General features: G+C 46.5%; 1 protein-coding gene and 1 pseudogene across 6 annotated transcripts in view; one reads left to right on the plus strand and one right to left on the minus strand.

Annotated features, from left to right (window-relative positions):
• Positions 1 to 25,846, minus strand: part of LOC126538383 (uncharacterized) — a 606,484-nt gene that overhangs the window by 557,364 nt on the left and 23,274 nt on the right. For all 6 annotated transcript variants that reach the window (XM_072288044.1, XM_072288042.1, XM_055074756.2 and 3 more), the window contains exon 3: positions 12,637 to 12,857. In XM_072288044.1, coding sequence (XP_072144145.1) covers positions 12,637 to 12,857 — 221 coding nt within the window. The remainder of the gene's footprint in view (positions 1 to 12,636; positions 12,858 to 25,846) is intronic.
• On the plus strand, positions 1,629 to 7,411 carry LOC140217073 (uncharacterized; annotated as a pseudogene).

A 25,846-nucleotide genomic window follows, 5' to 3' on the forward strand; every position in this document is an offset into this window, starting at 1 on the left:
CGCGGTAGCGTTGCAGAAGTCGTGGGGCACCTTTTCATTGCAGGGTGCTGTTCTCGTCGCGACGATTGCACTCATGAGGCTGACGTAATGCGCAGCTGCTGCCACTGCCGGGCCTGAATCGCCCGTGCTGTCACTTTTCGTGTTGTCCTTATCACTGTCACTTGGCAACACTTCGGCAACAACGGCAAACTGCCATCTCTTCGCGCTCGCAGCAGCGCTGCCGAGCAACTTCTTCGCATTCCAATGCCACACACCATAGTCAACAGTAGACCCATGTCGTATCCCAGCGCCGACCATTCACGTCACGTTCGATAGCACGAACGATGTCTAATTTTTCTTCTATGCTAAGCACCCGATGCTTTTTTTTATCCGAGTTTCGGCATGACGCGAGTTCTCACTTGCACGACGTCACAACGCTCTCTGACACGGCGCCGAAATGATGTTGATGTTCATGTGGCTTCAAGCGCAAACACACAGGGGGCTTGGAGCCTGTTGTGCTGATCTTTGAGGCTTCTGCTGGGTCATCCAATGGAGACGACGCACTGCCGTGTTTGCGCGACGAAAATTGGAAACACTACATGTTAACCGATACGTACGCAATAAGCTGGTGCAGTTTATGTGGATACAAAACACATTATGTTCAATGGCTGCTGAGTCAGGGATTTGACTTTACTACTTTTAAAACGAAACTGCTGTTTAAGCGGGTAAAGTTCAATGAGGTTTTACTGTAACACGAACCCGCATATAGAACGAGGTGAAATTTTTGGGACGCGAAATGGAAAAAAAAAGTTTTATCCGCGTATAATACAAGTTAGGAAAACTCGAGGAAAACATTTATTTAAATTGCACTCCGCACTTAAATCGCGGTCTTCCTCAGCTGCGTTCTCTTCGGATGGTTCCTTGTCAGACATATCTTCCCAGAGGTACTCATCCTCTGTGCCATCGAGCGCATTCGAGGTGCCGTACTTCTTGAATAAGTGACACACAAAATCCTCTGGTATGCTGGCCTATGCATCCACAATCCACTTGCATAGTGTGACTGGCGAAGCCCACTTCAACTGCCTGGTTGGTGTCACTGCAGGCTCACCTGAGTGCATCTAATCTGTGTAACAACGCTTAATCACGTCCTTGAATGACTTGTTCACGCAAACATCTAAAGGCTGCAGCTGAGACATCATCCCACCCGTGACAACGAGTTCAGTGCCGGATTTGTGCAACAGCCTCTTCACTGAGCCGGCCAAATGGCAACGAAATGCATCCAGCACGAGGATGGACGGGAACGACAACAGTGTGCCAGGCCACCTACACCAGACGGACTTTATCCAGTCGAGCACAAGGTTCTGGTTCATCCAGCCTTTCTCATGGCATCTCATGACCACATTTTTTGGCAGCTCCTCACTGCTACATCGGGATAACGTCATGCCAGCTTACAGTAACAGTTATCGCCACGGTTCCTTCTCCTCACACTTCCTCTCTAACCGTCTCGCACAACGCCTATATTAACATGCATCAAGGCAATAAATGTTGTCTTGGCCAAGCCACCGCTGTGTATGGTGCGGATTCATCAGTGGCGACGAGGATGCGATGACAACGGGTCGCCTCCTTAGTACGCCATAGCCTTTGCCACCATGGGAGGATATGCCAGTCCACTGCAGTTTGACAAGTGGCCAGCTTACCAAGTTCGACTGGAGGCCTTCTTTGAAGGCAATGGCGTCACAGATGACAAGAAGCGAGCCCTGTTGGATGCAGCCCTGACGACCCACACCGTGAATTTACTTAGTGGTCGATGCATGCCAGACAAGGTGAATGAACTTTCTTACGCTCAAGTGGTAGCCTTGTTGTAGCAGCACTTTTCGCCGCAACTAAACAAAATAGCACAGTCTTACAAGTTCTCTACATGCGATCAGCTGCCAGGCGAACTTTTCAAGAGATTTCATAGTTGCCATTCATCCAATGGCGGACATATGCAATTTTGGCACAACGTTGGATCGAATGCTGCGAGATTGCATCGTCTGTGGGCTGCAAAGCGCAGTAGTGTGTCGACAGTTGCTTGCGAAGCCACAGCTGACAAAGAGTGAAGCAGAAGAAATCATGCTATCAGCCGAAATGTCAGAAGCAAGCATGCAGCAGATAAGGAGCCACGCCGCTGAAGGAAGCGTACATGCGATGGGAGGACAGTCTTATCGCCCAAGAAACCGGCCATGGATTATTTCGTGCAACTGCTGCGGAGCGAAAGGGCACGAACCAGAGGATTGCTGGTTCCGTTTGGCAACATGCTTCAATTCGGCCCCAACAGGGGGGTCGTATCACCCGAGCCTGTTTCCGGAAGTCTGGAGAGAGATTTCATTGAAGGGCCACCAGGGCTGTCAAGTCAGGTAAATACCCTATCGTCTCGGGAGGAGAGCACATCTGTAGGCATGGATGGTATATTTGCGTGGAAAGCAGTCGATATAGGCTCACCAGTGTCGGTCATCACGTGGCCCACCTATGAGCAAAACAAAACAGTGTGGCCCAAGCTGCGTGGTTCGCCATTGAAACTGACTTGCTTCCTGCGAAGGCTTCCCGTTCGTGGACAACTCAAGCTTAAGGTTTCGTGCGGAAACTGGTCGACGGACGGATCCCTGACAGTCCTCGGTTGCTCCGGTCCCAACCTGTGCGCACGCGACCTGATCCAGGCATTCGACATGCTGGAGGTGCCAGTAATGAACATGAACACGACAAGTGAGTGCATGGCTTTCGTCGGGACGGACAGTGTTAAGGTGCACCGTTTGGTAAGAGAATTCGCTGACGTGTTCGCGCCAGGCCTAGGTCTCATCTGGGGTCTGCCGGTAAACTTTGAGATGCGGGACAATGTGGTACCGAAATTATGGAAAGCATGCGAAGTTCCGTACACCTTTCATTCAAGGGTAGACGCTGAACTTGAGCACCTTTTGGCCATGGGCATTACTGTCCCTAGGCCTCATTCTAAGTGGCCTGCACCGGTGGTGCCGGTAGTAAAGCGTAACGGCCACATTCCCCTCTGCAGTGATTTTAAACTCACGGTAAAAAAAGCTTATCACACTGAGCAATGTCCGTTGCCTCGGATAGAAGATATCTTGACAACGTTGAACGGTGGTCAGGTTTTCACCCCGACAGATTTGCGGGAGGCTTACAATCAGCTACCGTTGGATGAGGAAACCATGCTACTTATGACGATAAACAGGCATAAGGGACTGTTTAGCTTCACTCGCCTGCCATTTGGAGTGGCTTTCACCCCGGCAGTGTTCCAACGCCGCATGGAGACCATCTTGCAAGGACTTCCTGGGGTTCAGGTCTACTTAGACAACGTCATCATTGCAGAGAAACACAATGACTGCACCACACTGCACGAAGTATTGCAGCGGTTTCGGGAAAATGTCGTGCCCTTAAATGCGGACAAGTGCAAGTTCCGCTGAGCCCAGGTGGATTTCCTGGGACATCAAATTAGTGCTCAGGGACGGCAACCACAGTCGGAAAACGTGGAGGCCATTCTTCAGATGCAGGTGCCGCGGAACCTCGCAGAATTAAGGTTGTATCTGGGCATGGTAACATACTGCCACAAGTTTCTTCCCAATACATTTACGGCCATGGCGCCACTGTATCAACTGCTCCACAAAGAAGCCAAGTGGGAGTGGGGTCCCAGTCAACAACGGGCGTTCAGCAAGGTGAAGGACCTCCTCAAGTCCGCTGATTTCTTGGCACATCTTGAACCACGCAAGCCTCTTGTCCTGGAATGCGATGCCTCCCCGGATCGGATCGGTGCAGTGCTTTCTCACAATGTCAGGGACGGGGTGCGTAGGCCCATAGGCTTTCATACTTGGGTATTGACGGAAGCCAAGCGAAATTATTCACAGCTGGAGTGCGAAGCTCTGGCTCTAGTTTTTGGGGTCTCGAAATTCTGATAGTACCTACTCGGTAAGCCATTCACACTGTTGACTGACCATAAGCTGCTTGTGAGACCAGACAGGGCTGTACCAGTGATGGTCGCCGCCCGAATACAGCGATGGGCCCTGCGGCTGAGTGCATACGACTACATCATCAAACAACAACCGGGATAGGACAACGTTACAGCAGACGCCCTCAGCCGACTCCTGACGACTGCAATGTCTCAGCTAGAAACCCTGGAAGAAACCGGGGATGGCAAGTATGTGTTGCGCCCAGAAAACCTCAATGACGGTGTTATGTTCGTGAAACAGCTGGCCGCTCTCACCTCACATGATGACGACTTAGCAAAGGTGCAAAAATGGGTACGGGAAGGATGGCCAAGGACCTGCATTTGCACCCATACTTCAACCGGAAGGTTGAGGTAACATGGAGTCATGGGGCCATCCTGTAATCATGCCTAACAGCGCAAGAGCGGGAATGTTACACGTGCTGCATGATACCCATCAAGGTATTTGCTCAATGAAGCAGCTAGGCCGCTCCCTGCTGTGGTGTCCTTGGATTGATAACGAGATTGAGAACATGGTTAAGTCATGTCCCAGTTGCGTACAAGCAGCGCCGATGCCCACCAAGAAATCCCTGGTGGCATGGCCAGAAACGGGCGAGAATTGGTCCAGGCTGCATATTGACTTTGCGGGGCCGATCGATGGACACACGCTACTGATCGTTATGAATTCACATGATAAATGAATCGAAGCAGTACCCCTGAGAAGCACCACAGCCCATGGCACCATAGAAGCCCAGCGCATCTTGTTTGGCACGTTCGGATTGCCCCGGACGCTGGTTTCTGATAATGGCCCACAATTTACAAGTGCTGAATTGCGGGAGTTTATGAAGCCGAGTAATATAACACATTTCCGGACAGCACCGTATCATCCGCAGTCCAACGGGCTCGCGAAACGCACCTTGCGAACTGTTAAAGAGTTTTTGAAGAAGAATGTCCATGGGTCTTTGAAAACACACTTGGCAAGGATTCTGCACAGGTAGCGAAGAACGCCGCAGGCCGGGGGCAGTACCCCAGCGAAACTCCTCAAGCCCGGGATACATGGAGTGTTCTTTCACGCCGAAGATTGCACGGCACAAATAGATGCAGCGGGACGATGCCAGTGGCTTGCTGGCTTCGCTTACATGCAGCAACAAACAGGCGGACGTCGCTAAGTGCTCACCGCATATCTCTCAGTGTTGCCAGACATTACGAATGTTTTTCTGGATAACAAATAAAAGGAGTAGGGTTTTTATTGTATTATTTGTTGTTAATGACTAAACAACTTTGAAAAAAGTTTCATAGAGGCGCTTACGAAAGATTTTTACACATTTCATTGAGCTGCAAGCATTTTAGCAGGCTGGCTTTGCGCCATTCTGGCTACGTTGAGTGAGCGGTCATGCAATCCGCGACAACCATATACCAAACGGGCGCGTCCTCTTCGCACCAACGCTTGGCAGTGTCATGTAGTTGTCTAGAACACCTTTTTCTGTAAACTATTCCGACGCCTTTCGGCATTTCACAGGAAGCGGAATTCTTCGGTATCGTCACATGTGCGCTCATAGGACGCTCACTAGTGCCGTGCGTCACCATATGTGTCTCATTAGTTTCGTCTACCGCTCCCCTCAGGGCATACAGCTTGCCATGTACCCTTCTGGATTTCATTAGGCTTTTTACGTAGTAGCTTCAGTTATCCCTTTGCATGCTATCTTTGCAAGCGTCGCCTTTTCTATATGGACGCCAACAACAGTACGTACAAGCTGCAACGTGGAAGTCAGTAATTTATAAAAGTTACTTTATTTAGTGTACGCATTTTTCTTTTTATTTGCTTTCATACATTTAATTTATTTTCTCGTTCTTGTTACCTGCTATTTTCGGAAATAACTCTTGGCAGCGATTGTATTAATAATAGTGGGTTGTTTCTATGCATCTCCGTACGCGTTGAGTGCTTTGTCTTAGACACGATCAGTGCAATATATTTTCAGTGTGCCGGCAGCGACAGGAGCGAGTGGTGCCTGAGCATGAATTTTGCACAACGACAGTCTTTTTCACAGCCCTAAATATGAGATACTGCAACAGTGGGGCCGAAATATCAAAGGTGGTGACAAATCTTTGGATGATGCCACTGTAACCTGCGAGCGGCACTTCGAGGTGTGCTATGGCCAGTCGGAATGCCACACGATATGCCTCAGTCGAAAAACGATGGGGTGCCATTAACAATCTTCCGCGATGAATGGAAGCCTGTTACTTGGAAAAGAAAAGAGTGCAACCTGTGTGATCAAGCACCACCAAGAGTTGCGAAAAGACGAAATATTAGTTCAGATTAGCCAATGCTAGCTTATAGCACCCACGTGACGGTTCTAGTGACGCTGGCATCACCAGTAAATTCAAAGAGTTGAATACCCCATCACCCCCGACGAAAGTTAACTTTTTTAAAACAAGGAAATGTTATTGAGAACATCGGCACCAATATTTTTAGACTTCCAAGATGTACTTAATGGAGTCCACCAGGTATACTGCAATTTGACGTTGTAATAATGGGCAAAGTTTACCTTTGCTGTCACTTATTTTTCTGCATTTTGAGTAATAACCAACACTTACGCTGAATAAATGTTTCAAGTAGGATATTTCACGGTAATTGCAATTTTTGAAAGATTTGGTAAGAAAACTGTACCGCACTTATAATTACCTTTTTCGTGAGCACGTCACTTAAGCTTGTGGAAGAAAAATAAGTATACAGAAATTTGTACTCTTAATTTAATGCTTTTAAACATTCAATATTCGGCTGTAACGATCAATGGTGCCCCTTTCAAGCGCAGAGAAACCACAAGTGCGCAGCCAAACAAGCGCAAATGGCCACATTCTGTCGCTCCAGTGCGGCCTCGCGACGGATGCTCCGATGGAGGCACCAACTAAAAAGATAAAAACACACAAAAATGTTCGGCGGCTGCCGGAAGCCGGTCAGAGATCAATCGTCGCGACGGCTGGTCAGCGTCCGAGGCACTCCCGGCACTTCCGCCGGCGATTATCGCCTGGTGTCGATTCTCCGATCGGATCGGGTAGCTGGCGGAAGTCACATTTTTAGACGCCGAGGGGCGAGCATTCGATGCCGGGCATACTTCGTCGCCTGGACGCCGGTTTTCCGCTCCACAGATCTCAGGCTTTATGGGCTATGAGCTCCGTTCCAGACTGGACAATGCAGTGGCATTGTCTGCAGTTGACCGCCACGTTCCTAGTAAGTTGCAGCCGGGGGAACCTGTCTGGGTAAAGAACTTCGGATGAGGCGAGCCATGGATCCCAGCCCAAATCACGTCATCGGACAGCACTCACATGGTGAACGCCGATGGTCCAGAGGGGGAGAACATTCATCGACACAGCGACCAGATCAAGCCACGAGTGGGGAGCATGACCTGGACGATGGAGCCTGTGATCCTGAGCGCCAAGAAGGAACTGCCAGCCCCCAAGTAGTTGAGACATCAGGGCAGGGGCCAAGAATACGCGAGGCTGCCCCGAGCACCCCGACGCCAGCGCTGCGCCGGTCGGGCCGGACAAGAAAACCCTCAGACCACTATGTACCGTAGGGTGAACGAGATGCTACATCAGGATGACGTCTCGCCAGCTTACGGCAACCGTTATCGCCGCGGTTCCTCCTCCTCACACTCCCTCTCTAACAGTCTAGCACAACGCCTATATTAACACGCATCAAAGCAATAAACGTTGTCTTGGCCCAGCCACCACTGTGTATGGTACGGATTCATCACTCACCTTTAGGCACTGTCTTGCACTTGAAGACGACATAGGGTGGGAGCTTGCGTCCGTCTGCCGTGCACCACAACATGACGGTAACTCGCGTTTTCTCGTGGCCAGTGGACCGGACATAAACTTGTTTAGAGCTCTTTTCGTGCACGGTGAGGGGCGATGGCATGTCCAGATAAAGCAGCATTTGGTGAGCATTGCCGATTCACCCTAGCTGGAAGTTCTTAGACTTGCACAGTGAAATAACGAGGCGCTGGAAAGCCACAAGCAGCTCTTAAAACGATTTGGGCAGCTTTTGCGAAATCGATGTTCGGTGGCGTAAGGAAAATCCAGCATGGCACATGTAGCAATAAATCCAGTGCTTGCTCGCTTTGAAGGCGGAGCTCGGTAGCCTTTTTTCTCTGGCAAGCTCCTTAATTTTGCCTGCATAAGCTCTATGCTCACAGCCAGATGCGCGACTCGCTGTTGGCATACGAACTCCGTCAGGGCCAGTTCGATTTCCGGGAAGGTCCTGCTCTTTGGGCCGAGAAAGCTTCTTCGCATTCCGGTGCATGCAAAAAGGGCTTCCTTCTGTCGACAACATCGGCGAATGCTTGCCTCGTTGACGCCAAACTGCCGCCCAGCCAAACAGTTGCCGATGTCCTGTGCGGCTCAAATAACCTTTCTCTTGAAAGCAGCCAAGTACTGTTTTCGTGGTCCGGACATCTTGGTCCTTCAATGCAGAATAAAAAAGATGCACTTCGCGAAGTGTGGTTTGCACGTGGGCTGCCAAGGTGCGCACTCAACAATAAAGAAACGATGCTGTAGCTGCGCATCAATAACGAAACCAAGCCGTAGCCATGCAGCAATAGCGAAGTCAAGCCACAGCCACGCAGCAATAACGAAACCAAAACTTCTAGCCCAAATTTCTGACTGAAATTTTTGTTTGGATCCACATATAGTACGAAATGAAAATTTGGGATGCTAATAGTGAGAAAAAAAACCTTGTATTATATGTGGGTTTTTACGGTACTTCGTGTATGCTTCACCGCGTAAGATTGCTGTGTTGAGGCGACGCTGACTTTCGGGAACCGGCATTATGCAACGCATAGTACTTTTCTAGCTTCAAAGCCAATCGCGGAGATTGCAAAGGTGGAGATGGTGCCATTGCTGACTGCGGTGAATTCTTTTGATGAAAGAACACGGCACCAAATGCAAGAAGCTTAATAGCGAACGTCGAAGCAGCAGGCCTAGCGTTGTCGTGGTGGTGGTTACGGCTACCAGCGGATCTGCATGCAACAGCACCGGTTCGAGACGGTGAGGGAATCGAAATGGCGGCAATGGTGGCTTTGATTAATGCTGTTTTGGACCTACGGTTATGGCAGAAAGTCTGGAAAATCGGACGCCGAAGGGTTCTTGAGTCCGAAATTTCACACATCCTTATTACATTGACTATGGGGTACGTGGTGATGCCGCGAAGCCGTTCGACTTATCGGGCATGTCCCAAAAATCGGGCGTTTGGTAAATTGGTCGTTGCCTGTACACTGGCAACTCCTCCAACCGACGACACGGCGTCAAAAACAATTCGTTACGATTCCTCTCTGTTACTCAAGCCAGCATTACTGTGGCTTTCATTCTTTTTCAATGAAGTTACAGCTAATTTGCCCTGATAGAAGCACAAATTCCCAGAGTTTTCCCTAAAATTCCTGAGAATTCCTAGTTTTCCCTGTTAGTACACACTCTGCATGTCTGAGGTTTCGTTTTGAGTGAGGGCAGGTTGGTCGTGCGCCTTCAGTACTTCAGTCAGCATTTGGGATTGCACCATCGATCGCAACCGAGGTTTCGTCCGCAGAGGACGCAGCAAGCAATAGCCTTCAGAACTGCATGATTGCCACCCATTCATGACTGCATCGACAGTGACCACGGTTTCGTTCACAGCAGTTGCAGTGAGCAATAGTTTCATTTTGGCTCAGTGCCATGCCACACAGCCTCCACAGTGGCATAAAATTCACTGGCTACATTGCAATAGACGATGACCTGTTGCTGACCAGCTCACTGGTGAAAAAGTAATCAGGATGAGCACGCAGTAGCGAAAAGCATGTCTTGGATTAAGACACAGGTTTTGCGCCACAGCTGCAATGCGAAAGAAGCTGCTGCGACCGCTAGTCAATGGCAGGATGACGAGAATTGTGGCTTCCGAACTGCTTTTGTGCTAAGTAGAAACAGGATTCGCAGATTTATTCTGTAAATAAAATCATGTTAATGCATTAAGCATTCGTTTATAGTTCTCCTGGTAACCTCAATAATTTCACATTCAGTTAATTTGGACTTTTTTCTCCGTCCTGCCAAATACGAATCAACAAGGTTTTACTGTATTGAGGTTCACATACATGGTGTTCCATGGAGAAGCTAAATATATTGCTACTATATCGAGAATTTCGCTACACTGAAGTTCGTTATATCGTTGTTTAATTACTGACATTGCTATATGATTAGTAGGCACCATGGATATAGCACTGTAGAGTCGTGGTGATACGGTCATGCCAGATACTAGTATTTAGATTATACAAATTTTTCCAGAGTCTCGGCCCAATTCTATTAGCTTACAACAGGGTAAATTTCGAATGTTGCAAACTACTTTTCGCGCCATGGTGGATGACACGAACAATCGAGCTGCTGCGCAATCCCTGGCGAAGCCACTGGTAATGCCAGCTGCTCTAATCACATTCTTATTGCCAGGGCAACCTCTGTCTCTTGACTCTCATACTTGACCTACCATATTTACCCGATTCTAACGCGCCCATGAATCTAACGTGCACTCTAGTTTCTTGGGCTTCAAATAAGAAAACAAAAGCACAGCTGAATGTACCACGCACCTGACTTATAGATAAAAATACAGCATGCCCCCAAGTTCCCAGCCAGAACAAAAGAAGACATGCAAAATTTACTTTCAAAGAACATAACATTTTTTTAAATGAGCTTTAACAATGAAAGTGGCCCGTCATCTTTGCCATTGGCCACGAATACCAAGCACATAGACACGGTAATCTCGAGTGATCGGTTTTAGAGATACTAGTGTTACTTTCACGAGACTATCCACCAGACTTGTCAAAAGTATGCTACCAACAGCATTCCTGGCACCATGTGCAGAGAGTGAGCTTGGCACAGCACCAGAAACACTGGCAGCCAATTACACCAGCGCGTCGAGTGCTGAGCCGCACAAAATTTTGCACAAGTGATACTATGTCCAAAAGTTATTGGCCAAAAATACCACACAAGATTATAGTCGAGCACTAAGTGATACCGACAGCAACCTTCACAAAATCATGCTCTGTTGCCATTTCGTGATGACGATGACACTGCGTTCGATGGCTATGATGGTAGCCTGTTGCCAATGAAGCAAACGCGCTTTTGGCTTAGTATTCGACTGTAACATACAGGCAATTTTCAGACCCATTTTCACGGAAGAAAGGTGCGCATTAGATTCAGGAAAATAGGGTACCTTATGCTCGACTCCAACCCTGGTCCCAAGGTGCTTACAGGACCATGCAACTCGTCTTTCTACTTTCAATATACAGTAAAAGCTCGTTAATTCACCACTCGTTAATTCAACATTTCGGGTAATTTGAAGTGGCCACCACGGTGCGTCCAAAAGTGTACTGAAAGCAATATGTAATGCATCCCGCTAATTAACCCTGCAATCCGCACTGCCACCGATAATTCGAACTTCACGCCATCGTGGATGGGGAGAGTGCTAGTGCGCAAGAGCATGCTGGCGATGCTGGTTTCACTGTGCTGGCCTCATTGCTTTGCTCTTTCCATCTGTGGCCCATTGTTTAGGCCCGAATGGAGAGAGATGCACTTGCGCGAGGCCAGGCTCGGCCAACGCCTCTGCTGCAGGTTGGTTTTCTCCCTCTCTAAGTACCTTCAAGATAAGAACATGGGCGTGGCACTGCGTGTTATTTATTTTTCTTTCTTCTTTCATATAATGTCCTAGAGGCTATGCTCATTCTCTACGAGGTGTTCTACCGAGAAGCGACACCAGGTAATGTCTAAAAAAATGGCAGCTATGACGTTTATCGGCGCTCACAGTACCAAAAAAGCATGGCCTTTGAGATTCATGGCTATTATTCAAAGGAAAGCATTGTTTCGATACGTGTTTGGACGCCAGTGCAGCAACGATAATACAACGGAGACCAACACTGCAGCAGGTTGTGGTGTGTTTCGCAAATGCATTTTAGAGCGCAGCTCTTGTTCCTGCGGCGAGCGTCGGTGGCACAAAGGCGCATCTATAGTCCGACATTTTGGGCACGGGTCGCTTGCAGCCAGTCAGGCTATGCCACTTGCGCTGCACCAGCTGAAATGCCGTCCCCTCTAGATGCACGCACCGTACCTGTGAGCGCTGCTTTCTTCGAAGCATGCACAGAACGATCCCCAACCTGCGCACCGCTTTGAACGGCTGTCTGCGACCATTGATGAAGCAGCATGGGCACCTGTTTTTCTCCACGCCATGCATAGCGGGTCAGGCCAACGAACGCGTGGATGGAGCAAGAGCTATCTCAACGTCAAGAACGCTGGACCGCATTGGCCACGTCTGGTTAGGTTGGCTGGGCCAGTGCTTCGAACTATATAAGCACCTTAACTGAGCGATCTTTTTTTCTGACTTTCATTATTATGAATTTAGCATAATACAAATTTTCGTAGCATCGCCGCAGAATTCGAATTAACAAGGTTTTACTGCACTAAAATAGTTACTGGCAGCCCAAATAACAAAAAGCAAGCACATATTTCGTGCAAGTTTTCTGATAAAAAAAAAACTGTATCAATTACTCGATCCACTGAGGCAGTCAAAACCCAGATCAACACTGCTGGTGCAATAGCATTGTACAATGACGTCCATGTTGAGCCAAAGCTATTGGCACCTGAACCTGCCGTGTGCCAGTGGATGCCACGCCCACCTGACAGTGCCAGCCTCCTCCTCCTGTTGAGTAGGGGCGGTGGTAGTGGCAGGCGCCACTGTGGTCATCAGGGTGCCTTCGGTGCTGACGGGAGCAAATACCAATGGTGCAGCAGCCACTTGGTTGCTTCCTTCGAGCTGCAGTGGTTGCAGCTGACCCAGCACCAGCTGGGAGCCACCACCCACCAAAGCCTCCCCAAGCAGAACAGGCTGGCCATCCTCCTGCACACAGGGACCGACCACAACTTATACCAACCGTTTCACTCGTTTCACACAAGGCTATTTACACTTTGCACATTTTGGTACTATGGACTCCTACACTGGCTTCATGAGTGGAGGTAGTGCAGGATGTTGCCATTCTCTATAACTTGCGTAGAGAAAGTCTTTAACTTGTGAAGAGAAACCGACATGAAGCCATTTTTATAGCAGTAGTGTGGTATCAAAACTACATTCTGAAACACAGTTTCGATGTGTGTAGATACCAGTTGAGAAGCAACCAGGCTGGTGTTGCAAATGCATGGCACCATTTTGTCCATGACTGTCGGTGCTGGCATGGTGACGATGGCCACTTTGCTATCAAAGCATGAACCTTACACAACAAAAAGAGTAAGATACTTCGAGGTTATGGTCGAGCAGATGTAACATCAATAATAGCGAAAATGCAATCGTTCCTCCTTGATGTTGTTGTTGAGTTTAATGGTGCATAAGTAACTATGGCTATCATGCGCCAACCGCAATGTATAATGTATAAAAAAAGCTGGGTACCACAAAAAGTCCTTTTCTGATAGAGGGCCCCGAGGATTCCAACAAATTAAATAAACGCCTCAGCCTTCTTCTCAGACATGAGAAAGTGGATGAGGTGTGTCACTGGATGTAAAGGAGAACAAGGTCGGGCTTTAGAATTTTTCAAGAAAACCGGCTTTTTTTTAAAAGCTAAAAACATGAATTGTCTCAACCAGTGCATCTTCCCTTATATCAATGAAGGATGAAAAGGAATGTGTTCACTGTAAAATGGCGTCAAATATATTTTTATCAATGTCTCAAGTTGTTTGCATGAGAGTAATATGTGGGTTACTGTAAGTTCATCTCCACATTTGTCCTAAACAGGCTTGTCTTTTTTTGCCAGCAAGAAATTGTGGGTAAGGTGTGCGTGTCCAATGCAGAGGCGACATAAGACAACTTTGATAAATCGTTCTTGGTGTGAACATGACTTCCCCTCTTCTACGATGGGTTTTACAAGGCGTAGCTATTGTTCGTTTGATTGCTCCATGTGGACTGCCATTTTTCTTTCAGTTTATGGCATACTAATTTCATGCAGTCTCTGTAAGGAATTCTTATGTTTTCGATTTTCTTATATCGAGCTTTCGCTGCACACTCATCTGCTTTCTCATTGCCACAGATCCCCTACATGGCTCGGCATCCAGCAAAATTTGATGTTTTGTTCCCCACTTGTGGCTCTTATGTTGTGTAGGATGTCCCTGATTATTGGCAGAACTGCATTCCTAGGCTGAAGGGCTGTAAGTATGCTTAGTGAGTCTGTGTAAATGATGTTGGTTTCAATGTTTTCATTTATTATTCTTTCCACAGCCATAGAAATTGCATAACTGTCTGCAGTGAGAATGGATGCACATTGGGGCAGCCGTACTACATTTTCCCAGCTATTCTGTATCACAGCACTTCCCACGTAGTGTGCAGCTTTGGAACCATTGGTATAAAATGCTGTATATTCCACATATTTTTCCTTTAGTGCTAAATATTCTTGCAATATACGTTCCTGTGGTGTTAGTTTTTTCAGAAATCGTGTTATTGAAAAGTCACAAACAAAAGGCAAGCAGTAACAAGGGTGGCAGTGGACCGGGTTTCTGGGAGATATTAGGCAGGGTGTCCGTTACATATAAATCTTGGAATTTCTCTTCAAAACGGAGAAGTGGTCTGATAGCCTGGGGTGTTTGTAAATAGTATTCTAGGTGGGCACTTGGTAACTATTGGGTAATAAATATGTTTTGGCAGAGAACGGATTTTTAGAGCGTTGAGCATGTGAGCATGCTTCTTCTGTCTGCAAGTGGGGGTTCGTTAGTTTCTACATACAAACTAGTTACGGCCAATGTCCTGTAGGCACCAGTTGAGAAGCGTAAACCTCAATTGTGTATCGAGTCCAATTGTTTTCAAATATGATGATCTGGCAGAGCCATACACTATACATCCATCGTCCAAGGAGAGGCGTACGGTGGAGCAATAAATTCGTAGAAGGCATGCTGTGAAAGGTCTTAAAGTATGTTGAGTGCTCTAGAGGCCTTGTTTTTCAGTGTTTATGTGAGGTATGAAAGTAAGTCTTTTGTCAAAAGTAATGCCTAGGAATTTGTGCTTGTTGTTTACTGGAAGTTCGGATTCATTAATATGTAGGGTGGGATCAGTCTGTAAACCTTGTTTCAGTGAGAACATAACAGCCACTGTTTTCTGTGGAGAAAGCTGGAATCCATTTTTATCTGCCCATGTTGCTAGTTTATTTATTGTTAACTGTACTTGCCTCTCACATACTGATACGTTTGAGGATGTGCAGGCTGGAGATCATCAACGTAAACTGAATACATAATGGATTTCGGAATTATTTGTCCTAGGGAATTCATTTTTACAATAAAAAGGGTAGTACTTAAGATACACCCTTGTGGTACCCCATTCTCCTGCTTGAAGTTCTTTGAGAGTTGAACCGAGGCATACATGGTAGGAACGGTTCCTCCTTGATTTCATATGCAATATTACTAGGCGTAGAGTTGAGGAAAACTAGTCCGTCTATAAAAAATAAATTGGGTTCTTTAGTTAAACGCTTCATACCACAGCGAAAGAGAATTTCTAACCCATAGTCACCCTGGTTTATTGCTGCTCTAAAAGAGCTTTCAAACAAAAAGAAAGTTTTCTCGTCTCACTAAGCAAAGCAATAACCCTAGTCACTGGACTGCCTATTTCCAAGGAAACATGCAGTAAAATAACAACACTGAGCATGCAAAGGATTTGTTTAACACTACTACTTTCCCGGAAATGTTGCAAACTAACTCATGCAATTAATAAAGGGCAAATCAGACAGCCATACATTCGTAGCAATTGGTACAACTGCTATGATTGATACTAATTACTTCTCTCCACCTTGCAGGTTTCTACGGAACTATTACGTATAACCCGTGCAAGTTCTGGAATATTGTCGGTGGCTTGGACTCCACCTCCACCCCAACTAGCATGTGATAACATATTTGTCCCTCCTCCTCAATGCAGCTGTGTTTAACAATGTGTTTGTTGCTTCTTACAGTGATAGCTGTATATGGTTAGCCAATTCGTTCAGCCGTCCGTTTGTCGCCTCTACACCGAAAGCTCCTTCGGTGCAACCCCATGCGCAAAAACAGAAAGGGGAGAGAGAGAGGCATGCGATTCTCTGCACCAGTAGTAAAGTCGTGGCTCTTCGTCACTGCCGAGCGAAGCGCAGCAGTTTCTCTCCAGCTCCGAAATGGGTCGGCCGCATGTCATATATACTCCTGAGGAGCAGGCAGCTTTCCATCAGCAATGCCGCGAGCAGAACCGGGAGTGAGCTCATCTACGACGTGCCGATGCTGCAGTCCGGGCACAAAAGCAGGCTTGTGCAGCCGAGCGCAAGAAGCAACTGCATACCGAGTATCCGGCAGCCTACCAAGCCGCCATTTAATGAACCACCAGGATTAATTTAGTGATAAACACCGAGGCAGCATGTTTCAGCTTCACTGGTTAACCATCTGTACCGAGTACTTGGGCGGTGATTTTTTTTTTTTTTTGTAAAAGCACGCCTGTTCCTTCCATGTTTTTACGACGGTAACTTTCCTCTTATGGATCCTGTAATCATCAATTCTGTAGGCAATGGTAAACTCATTAGTAATCTTAAAATTTGATCATTGCCTAGCTGTGATTCAATTATCATATATACTCGCATAATGAACACGATTGAACACGGCATCATACAAGATGTGGACGTGCTCAGCAAGGTGCGCTGCAGTGACCATAGGATGGTAAGAACTCGAATTAGCCTAGACCTGAGGAGGGAACGGAAGAAACTGGTACATAAGAAGCCGATCAATGAGTTAGCGGTAAGAGGGAAAATAGAGGAATTCCAGATCAACCTACAGAACAGGCATTCAGCTTTAACTCAGGAAGAGGACCTTAGTGTTGAAGCAATGAACGACAATCTAGTGGGCATCATAAGGAGTGTGCAATAGAAGTCGGTGGTAACTCCGTTAGACAGGATATCAGTAAGCTATCGCAGGAGATGAAAGATCTGATCAAGAAACGCCAATGTATGAAAGCCTCTAACCCTACAGCTAGAATAGAACTGGCAGAACTTTCGAAGTTAATCAACAAGCATAAGACAGCTGACATAAGAAAGTATAAAATGGATAGAATTGAACATGCTCTCAGGAACCGAGAGAGCCTAAAAGCAGTGAAGAAGAAACTAGGCATTGGCAAGAATCAGATGTATGCGTCAAGAGACAAAGCCGGCAACATCATTACTAATATGGATGAGATAGTTCAAGTGGCTGAGGAGTTCTATAGAGATTTATACAGTACTAGTGGCACCTACGACAATAATGGAAGAGAGAATAGTCTAGAGGAATTCGAAATCCTTCAGGTAACGCCGGAAGAACTAATGAAAGCCTTGGGAGCTATGCAAAGGGGGTAGGCAGCTGGGGAGGATCAGGTACCAGCAGATTTGTTGAAGGATGGTGGGCAGATTGTTCTAGAGAAACTGGCCACCCTGTATACGCAACGCCTCATGACCTCGAGCGTACCAGACTCTTGGAAGAACGCTAACATAATCCTAATCCATAAGAAAGGGGACGCCAAAGACTTGAAAGATTATAGACTGATCAGCTTACTGTCAGTTGCCTAAAAACTATTTACTAAGGCAATTGCAAATAGAATCAGGAACACCTTAGACTTCTGTCAAGCAAAAGACCAGGCAGGATTCCGTAAAGGCTACTCAACAATAGACCATATTCACACTATCAATCAGGTGATAGAGAAATGTGCGGAATATAACCAACCCTTATATATAGCTTTCATTGATTACGAGAAAGCGTTTGATTCTGTTGAAACCTCAGCAGTCATGGAGGCATTACGGAATCGCGGTGTAGACGAGCCGTATGTAAAAATACTGAAAGATATCTATAGCGGCTTCACAGCCACCGTAGTCCTCCATAAAGAAAGCAACAAAATCCCGATAAAGAAAGGCGTCAGGGAGATACGATCTCTCCAATGCTATTCACAGCGTGTTTACAGGAGGTATTCAGAGACCTGGAATGGGAAGAATTGGGGATAAAAGTTAATGGAGAATACCTTAGTAACTTGCGATTCACTGATGACATTGCCTTGCTTAGTAACTCAGGGGACCAATTGCAATGCACGCTCACTGACCTGGAGAGGCAAAGCAGAAGAGTGGGTCTAAAAATTAATCTGCAGAAAACTAAAGTAATGTTTAACAGTCTCAGAAGAGAACAGCAATTTACAATAGGTAGCGAGGCACTGGAAGTGGTAAGGGAATACATCTACTTAGGGCAGGTAGTGACGGCGGATCCAGATCATGAGAAAGAAATAATCAGAAGAATAAGAATGGGCTGGGGTGCGTTTGGCAGGCATTCTCAGATCATGAACAACAGGTTGCCATTATCCCTCAAGAGAAAAGTGTATAATAACTGTGTCTTACCTGTACTCACCTACAGGGCAGAAACCTGGAGGCTTATGAAAAGGGTTCTACTTAAATTGAGGACGACGCAACGAGGTATGGAAAGAAGAATGATGGGTGTAACATTAAGGGATAAGAAAAGAGCAGTTTGGGTGAGGGAACAAACGCGAGTTAATGACATCTTAGTTGAAATCAAGAAAAAGAAATGGGTATAGGCAGGACATGCAATGAGGAGGGAAGATAACCGATGGTCATTAAGGGTTACGGACTGGATTCGAAGGGAAGGGAAGCGTAGCAGGGGGCAGCAGAAAGTTAGCTGGGCGGATTAAGAAGTTTGCAGGGACGACATGGCCACAATTAGTACATGACCGGGGTTGTTGGAGAAGTATGGGAGAGGCCTTTGCCCTGCAGTGGGCGTAACCAGGCTGATGATGATGATGAACGAACACGATTGCATCATAATTGCAGCCCCAACTTTGCTCTGCAAAATTTGTATTTTTGTTTTCCCTCGCACAATATCGGCACTACCAACTTTGCTCCTGTGCAGTCCCACAATCGAACGGCTGCACTCTAGTTTTCCAGAGAGACTATAACCTTTCACTCTTGCACATGTGTTTAAAGCAAACGCACTTAATCTCAATTCCCGTCGCGGAGTTGGAAATAATGATGTCACATGAGAAATGCCGAGATCACGTAAATGAAATTCTGCAGCTAACTTATGTAAGCTGCACATCCACACTAGTGGCAAGCATGCTGTGGTTGGCACACCGGCTGTGGTCTTGATGACTAAGAAGCCGATGGCAAACACTGACAGTAAGCATGTGGTAAGAGACAGGCTGTTCGCTTTGGACATGACAAAAAGAGCAGCCACGATAATCCTCAGCCTGTTCTTACTGCAACCTTGCAGACTCGAGAGAAACAAAACTGCAATTGGCTCTCTGTAACAGTTCGTTTACACAGTTTACAGACTTTGATGAAATACGGGAGCACGCAATGCACAGCCAGGCGAGACATGCATGGGAGAGCCAGAGTGAAGAATTGGCAGCCCTGGTCAGTGTAGTAGTCAGCATAGCCGGGCATAGTGTTGAATTTGCATGGCTAGCTCTTCTGCCCCCATTTTTGGTTTCACTGTTTGCCTGGGCCCTAAGTCAAGCGGGACAGGGAGTTTATGTGCTCACAAAATGGAAATGCTGATCAGACACCAATAAACTTTGACATGCCAATGAACAGGTCAGCCGAGGAAAGAGATGCACACAGCGTGGTTGTCAGAACAACAGATGCCAAAAAAGCAGCAGACGGCTAGAAACGGCTGTGAGGCAAACTGTTGTGGATCAACGATGTGGATGAAGCGGCCAGCGACCTCGACGACAAGTCAGGATGTTCCAATCCAAAATCAAGTGCAAAAAAACTCTGCTACGGTTTGCAAATAGTATAGGAGTTTTTACAGCAAGATTATCAATGCATTTTTCAAATCAGACTCATTTTATTTTTCAATTTTTGTTCTGAAAAAGTTACCATAATATTTACCCTGCATAATAAACGCACCCTCTAAGTTTACTTCAGTGTTTTGGGAAAGAAGGTGAATTCACTACGTGAGTATATATGGCACATCAAATATATTGAAAACGATCGAAGTAGGCTCCTGTTATCCTGTACAATACTTTTGCTCAGTCTTTAGAGTGCTCTACGATTCCCGGTGATTGGAAGGTAGGGAAAGTGGTTACTGTCCATAAGTCAGGTAATGCACATCTTCTTGATAATCACAGACAGAGATTTAATTTTACAGGCCCATACATTTATTCTAATTTATTTGAATTTCTAGAACACAACTATTTTTTCACTAACTCCCAGCATGGTTTCAGGAAAATGTCCTGTGAAACACAGCTATTAGCTTTTAATAATGATCCCTTTATCCATAACGACACCAGCTCTGACCCTGATTGCATATTCTTGGACTTTGCTAAAGCTTTTGATAGGGTGGTGCATGACTTACTTCTTAAATTAAGCAAACTTAACGCGGTGTCCATGTTTGAAGTTTATTGTGGTCTTTTCAGAATACTTTGCATTTTTACATTTTTCGGAGCCCAACAATATATTTAAAGGGTCCCAAACAATATTAATACGTGAAGAAACACTTTAAATGGCAACAATAGGTAACAAGGATATTTCAAGCTTAATAAAACTGCAAGTATGAACCAACATAAACACGTAATATGGCATAATATTGTTACGGGGATGTTGGGAGTGTAGAAAGACAGTATTTACAATATATATACAAGATGAGTCAGAGTAGTAAAGATGGCTGACCACCAACAACATGCAGCAGCCAGCGTCTCGTGATCTTCTCCCTCTCTCTTCTTTCATCCTTCCGTAACAATATCAAATGGTCACTGTTATCTAACAATATAAGCATAAGTGATGTGACAAGTTGATGAAATTAATACTATCTAACAATATAAGCATAAGTGATGTGACAAGTTGATGAAATTAATACAGAAGGAGCTCATTGTAATATATAGGTTGGGGATCAGTCAAGGGTTGTATGAAACTTAGCTACAAATTATTATGGAATGAATGAATTTATATATAGTGAATTCTTTACCTGCGCCGGGATAGAGTGATGACATGGGGCTACCTTTACATTAGTATAAAGCCTGTGTTAATATTGATGCTAGTTTGCTTAATTCACATCATCTTTCAGCAACCTTTCTTGCAATCCACATGAGTTGCAATCTTCCTTGGTGCATACATGTTGGCTATGTTACTAACAACGCAAACCACATGCTGGGTTACCTACGACCCAATTTTTCCCGATCACCTTCATCAGCAGAACTACACCTATATAAAATGCTCGTTCACCCTAAATTATATTACGCATGTGGATCCATATGTGATGCCAAGAACGCTGCACTTCCAGCAATTACTGGATCCACTCAAAATCGCGTAGCTCATTTCATTCTATGCTTTTTATTTCATTATCCCCGGCGGCAGAAGCACCGTCCCGGTGCGTCTCAATATCGGTGATAACAGGAGAGCAATATGGGTTGAGGCGTGCGTGCAACATGCACAAAGTCAGTGGAATTCGGGGCAGACGAGGCACTGGTACTGGCTGGGGCTATTTCATACGTAACTGGAGTCACGGCACGCAGCACTCGATATGGGCCGGTGTACCGAGAACCCGAGCAGACGTCAGCTAAAAACGCCGTGCCGTGGTCATTTCACGCAGCATTGCAACCAATACGCCTAGGGGTAGACCTTCCTTTGTCAGGCCAAAATTGACGACTGGGAGGCATATCAGGCACAGGAAAAGATGATAGCAAATCGACGAAAGTCAAGGCTTTAGGCGGCAGCCGGAGGAAAGCAGTTGTACTAAAGTTGTTCGGCAGTTCGGCACGAATATGCACGAGTAGAGGAAGTTCGAGGCAAAGGGTACTGGCAGAGCAGTCAATCAAAGCTGAATGCGCCATAAGAAAGTCGAGTCCGAGGATCAGGTCATGGGCACAATTGGTCAGCACTGTAAAAAGAACAGGAACGTGGTGGTCGGCGATACTGATACGGGAAGTACACATTCCAGTGACGTCAACAGTGCCACCATCGGCCACACATACGGCTCAAGTAGTAGGAGGCGTGAGAACCTTCCTCAGTCGATGATGGAGGTTACAACTCATTATGGGCACCTGGGCGCCAGTATCTATTAATGCCATCAAAGGGACACCGTCGACGTGAACATCAAGTAAGTTCTGGTCTGTTGGGAGCATCAATGGGGGATTTCTATACGACAAAGATAATGCAGCACTACCCCCAGGAGCTGCATGGCGTGGTTTTCCGTCGGGAGGGTCCATAATTGGTCGGTGACGAATAGCGGCGTGGCTGGGGCGACGGGGACCAACAGCTCTGAGGTGAAGGCGAGCGAGCACGACTGTCATCGACAGATACACCTGAGGTAGGAGGCATACGGCGAGGAGAGTAACAGCACGGGTCGGCATATGGGCGTGGAGACAGGGAAAAGAAGCTTGAGTACGGCGATGTCCAGCAGGTGCGGCAGTGGCGAGCGATGTGGCCGATGAGGAGGCAACGGAAGCAAATGGGCTTGTCGTCCGGAGTTCTCCACTGGGTAGGGTTGCAGTATCTGGGAGGGGAATATTGATCGCTGCGAGGCATAGGTGTCGGCACACGTTGGGTGTCAGGTCGGGAGACAGAGCAGGCAGCAGAAAAGCCAAGGTTGGCAAATTCTTGTTGCACAAGTGCCTGAATGAAAGAGATCACTGGGGCCGGTTGGTCAGTGGTGGGGTCAAGCGGGCATGGATGGAACGGCGCAGGGCTTGTAGCCTCGATCTCGCGATGAACAATAGGGTGACGCGCTCATTTAAGGGTGGTGAAGCAGTAAAGTCAATGCAAGACGACGTCGCAGCCGTGTTAGGGAGCCGGGAGAACTGTGGAATGTCGCGGCGGCATTCCTTGACAATGACGTCAATGGTGGACAGATTGTTGAAGACCAACAAGTTGAACGCGTCGTCCGATATCCCCTTAAGTACATGGCTGACTTTGTCAACCTCGGCCATTTTGTCGTCGACTTTTCGGCAAGAAGCGAGCACGTCTTGTATGTACGAGACATATGATTCAGTAGAAAACTGAACTCGGGTAGCAAGCTCTTTTCTAGCAGCCAGCTGCCGACCGGTGGGATTTCCAAAGAGGTCAGTGAGCTTCTCCTTCAAAGCATCCCAGCTAGAGATCTCATCCTCGTGTGTCCGGAACCAAACACGAGGAGTTCCGTCCAAGTAGAAAAGGTCATTCGCTAGCATAATGGTAGGGTCCCAGCGGTTGTTTCGGCTAACACGCTCATACAGGCTGAGCCAGTCATCAACGTCGACATTATCTTGGCCGGAGAATATGCCAGGATCGCGGGGATTGGTAACCATAATGTAGGTGGTTGTCGGGGTCGCAGGAGGAGATGCAGACGAGGTGCCGTCACCGGGAGCCATTGTGGAAAGCAGGACGGTGCGGCCGCTGCGAAGCTCTGTGGCGAGGACGGGGAACGGTGCCTTCCACCGAAATGTTATGCGAAGGAAGGAATAAGAACTGGGGACTATTTACAAAGTGTACTTACAAAGGATAATGCAGCACTAGCCAGTTCAGCCGGCAGCTCAAGAGCCAGAGAGCATGCGTCGTCTTTGTTGGGGCGTGCATTGGCCACAAGGAACAAGGAATATGCACGTATCAAATACACAGATAACGAAGGTTTGCTGCCGAGTCGGGCAGCAAAGCGCTGATATGACCATGTGTTACAGACAGTCACAGAGGAAGGTGAGCTAATCCAAGTAGACAAAATTATCACACTCACAGATACTGTGGGCTGTTTCAGACTGTGCGCTGTAGTATACGCATTGAGAAGTTGACTTCGTGCATATTTGTGATGTATCTCGCTGCACTTTGTCCAGCTTTGTTGCTGAAACTTGTACATTTAGCTTCGGGCAATGTGCAAAGTCAGGTACTTTTCGTCTACTTATGCAGAGGATGACGCGCACTCTGCTCTAATTGCCTACAGTCAGCGAAGTATAGCACATGACGTCACAGCCTCTGCCCAGCACTACACTCACCTGCACGAAGTGTAGGTAGCCCTACTACATTTATTCTACTTACGAATTTATATGTTGGAGTACCCACAGTGCCCTAATGGCATGACAGTAAGGGCGAAAAACAAAGAAAAGAATCAAGGTTACTATTGGCAGTGTTCTAAAATAATTGCACATCCAGAAATCGTACTCAGAAGAAAGATGAAAATTTGGAGGATACTTTAGCTTGGCCTTTAAGAGTGGAACGCGATAGCATTCAGATTCCTGACTGCTTCTCACGCTTCCCGGCAATAATATTTAGTGGGAAACGCTAGTGGCAAATGCTATGCACGAAGGCAGACTTTCTGGTCGAAACACGGCCTCTTGCGGAGGCCGCAATGCGGTGGAGGTGAGTGCCATCTGGAAGTCTTTCAAGGAAGCAGGCGCACTGCTCTGTGGACGCTTTATGCACCGGCGTGCGCAAATGGCAGACGTTGTCTGTCTCCGGTCTGCTTCGTAGAAACGTTGGAAAAGAGGTTTGTTTGAGTTTCTGCGTAACAGAATTATGTTTTCTCGTATATTCAAGTTACGATCTGAGAGCTGTCATGTCTGTAGGTTGTGCTTAAGTCGGTTTTCGATTTTTCGACGTATTTTCGCTTGAAAAATTCAATTAATTCAGTGAATTCCTTGCATCACATGAATATTTAGTCCCTCGGAAAAGCTCATGCAGCCTGTTGTACGTTTCCTCGTTGACAATGACCTTGGAATTCTGCAGTCCGATAAGGAAGGTGGGTTTGTTGTCTGTCCGAATACTTCGTTCAGTAAGCCAAAGAAGCTTTGAGCAAAAACTTCAAGGCAGTGTGAGTAAAACCAGAAAAAGTGAAAAAAAAAAAAGTGCTTTCGAGCTGCTAAAGTGGCTTAACCTGAAGTCAGAAAAGACTTAAGAAGAGCAGTGGTGATGTGCTTTCCGCATTTTTAACTGCAAAAACGCACAAGCCTGAATACCCTATGAGAACCATAGTGACAGAAGAAGGCTCACGGCAGAAGCCTGTTGGAAGAGTCTTGCAACATTCCTTGAATGCCCTTGCTACTGGGGACCCTTTCAACATTGACAGCTCAAACGTAGTGATCGACGCCTTGAGATCGGGAGCGCTAACAGCGAATACGGCCTTTTCTGTGGACATTGAAGAACTGTATTATTTTATTCCACATTAAGAACATTTTGTGGCACTGCTGGAAGCTATTGAATGCCAAGGAGAGACTTCTTTTCAAGGTAGTTGCGGCCTCTCGAGTGAGAGTTTTATGGAACTGTTATCATTTTACTTGTCGGCAACGTTTGTTAAATTCAATGGCAAGGTGTTTTTTACAGAAGAATGGTATATGTACAGGGTCAAGTGTTGTGCCGGTACTGTGCGGTATTCTCTTAGCGAAATTCAACAAGTCTCTTTCAGATGCCATTACCGATTACCGTGTTGCCCGCGTGTTAAGGTATGTTGATGATTTCCTTGTTCTCTTAAATATCAGACGAAGTGATTGTCTCATTGATATCGTTTGCAGTATCTTATCAGCTTTTCAGCATTGCTCTCGACATCTTAGTTTCACCCACGAAGCACACAAGAAATTTCCATCCGGTTTTTAGATTTGACTCTAACCTTTCATACTCAAGGTCACATTTACTGGGCTTAGAATCCAAGAACTAAAAAGACGTTGCTACCGTACCAATTCGCTCATTCGAGACTGGTCAAGCGTGAAATAGCCTTTTTGTGCTTGTCGAATGTGCTGGAAAAGAGTTGTATGCATCTAATGCAAGACAGTGCAGCCCTGCAAGAGAGGAGACTGTTAGTGGCAGGCTATCCAAAGATTGATCACTGCAGTGGCTGAATCTGTGTACAAGCCTTTGAAAATGAAAAATGGGGGATCACGAAATGTGAGACAAAATAAAAAAAGAACTTGGTATGTAC

Source organism: Dermacentor andersoni, chromosome 4 (assembly GCF_023375885.2).
Source record: "Dermacentor andersoni chromosome 4, qqDerAnde1_hic_scaffold, whole genome shotgun sequence".
Classification (NCBI taxonomy): Eukaryota; Metazoa; Arthropoda; class Arachnida; order Ixodida; family Ixodidae; genus Dermacentor; species Dermacentor andersoni.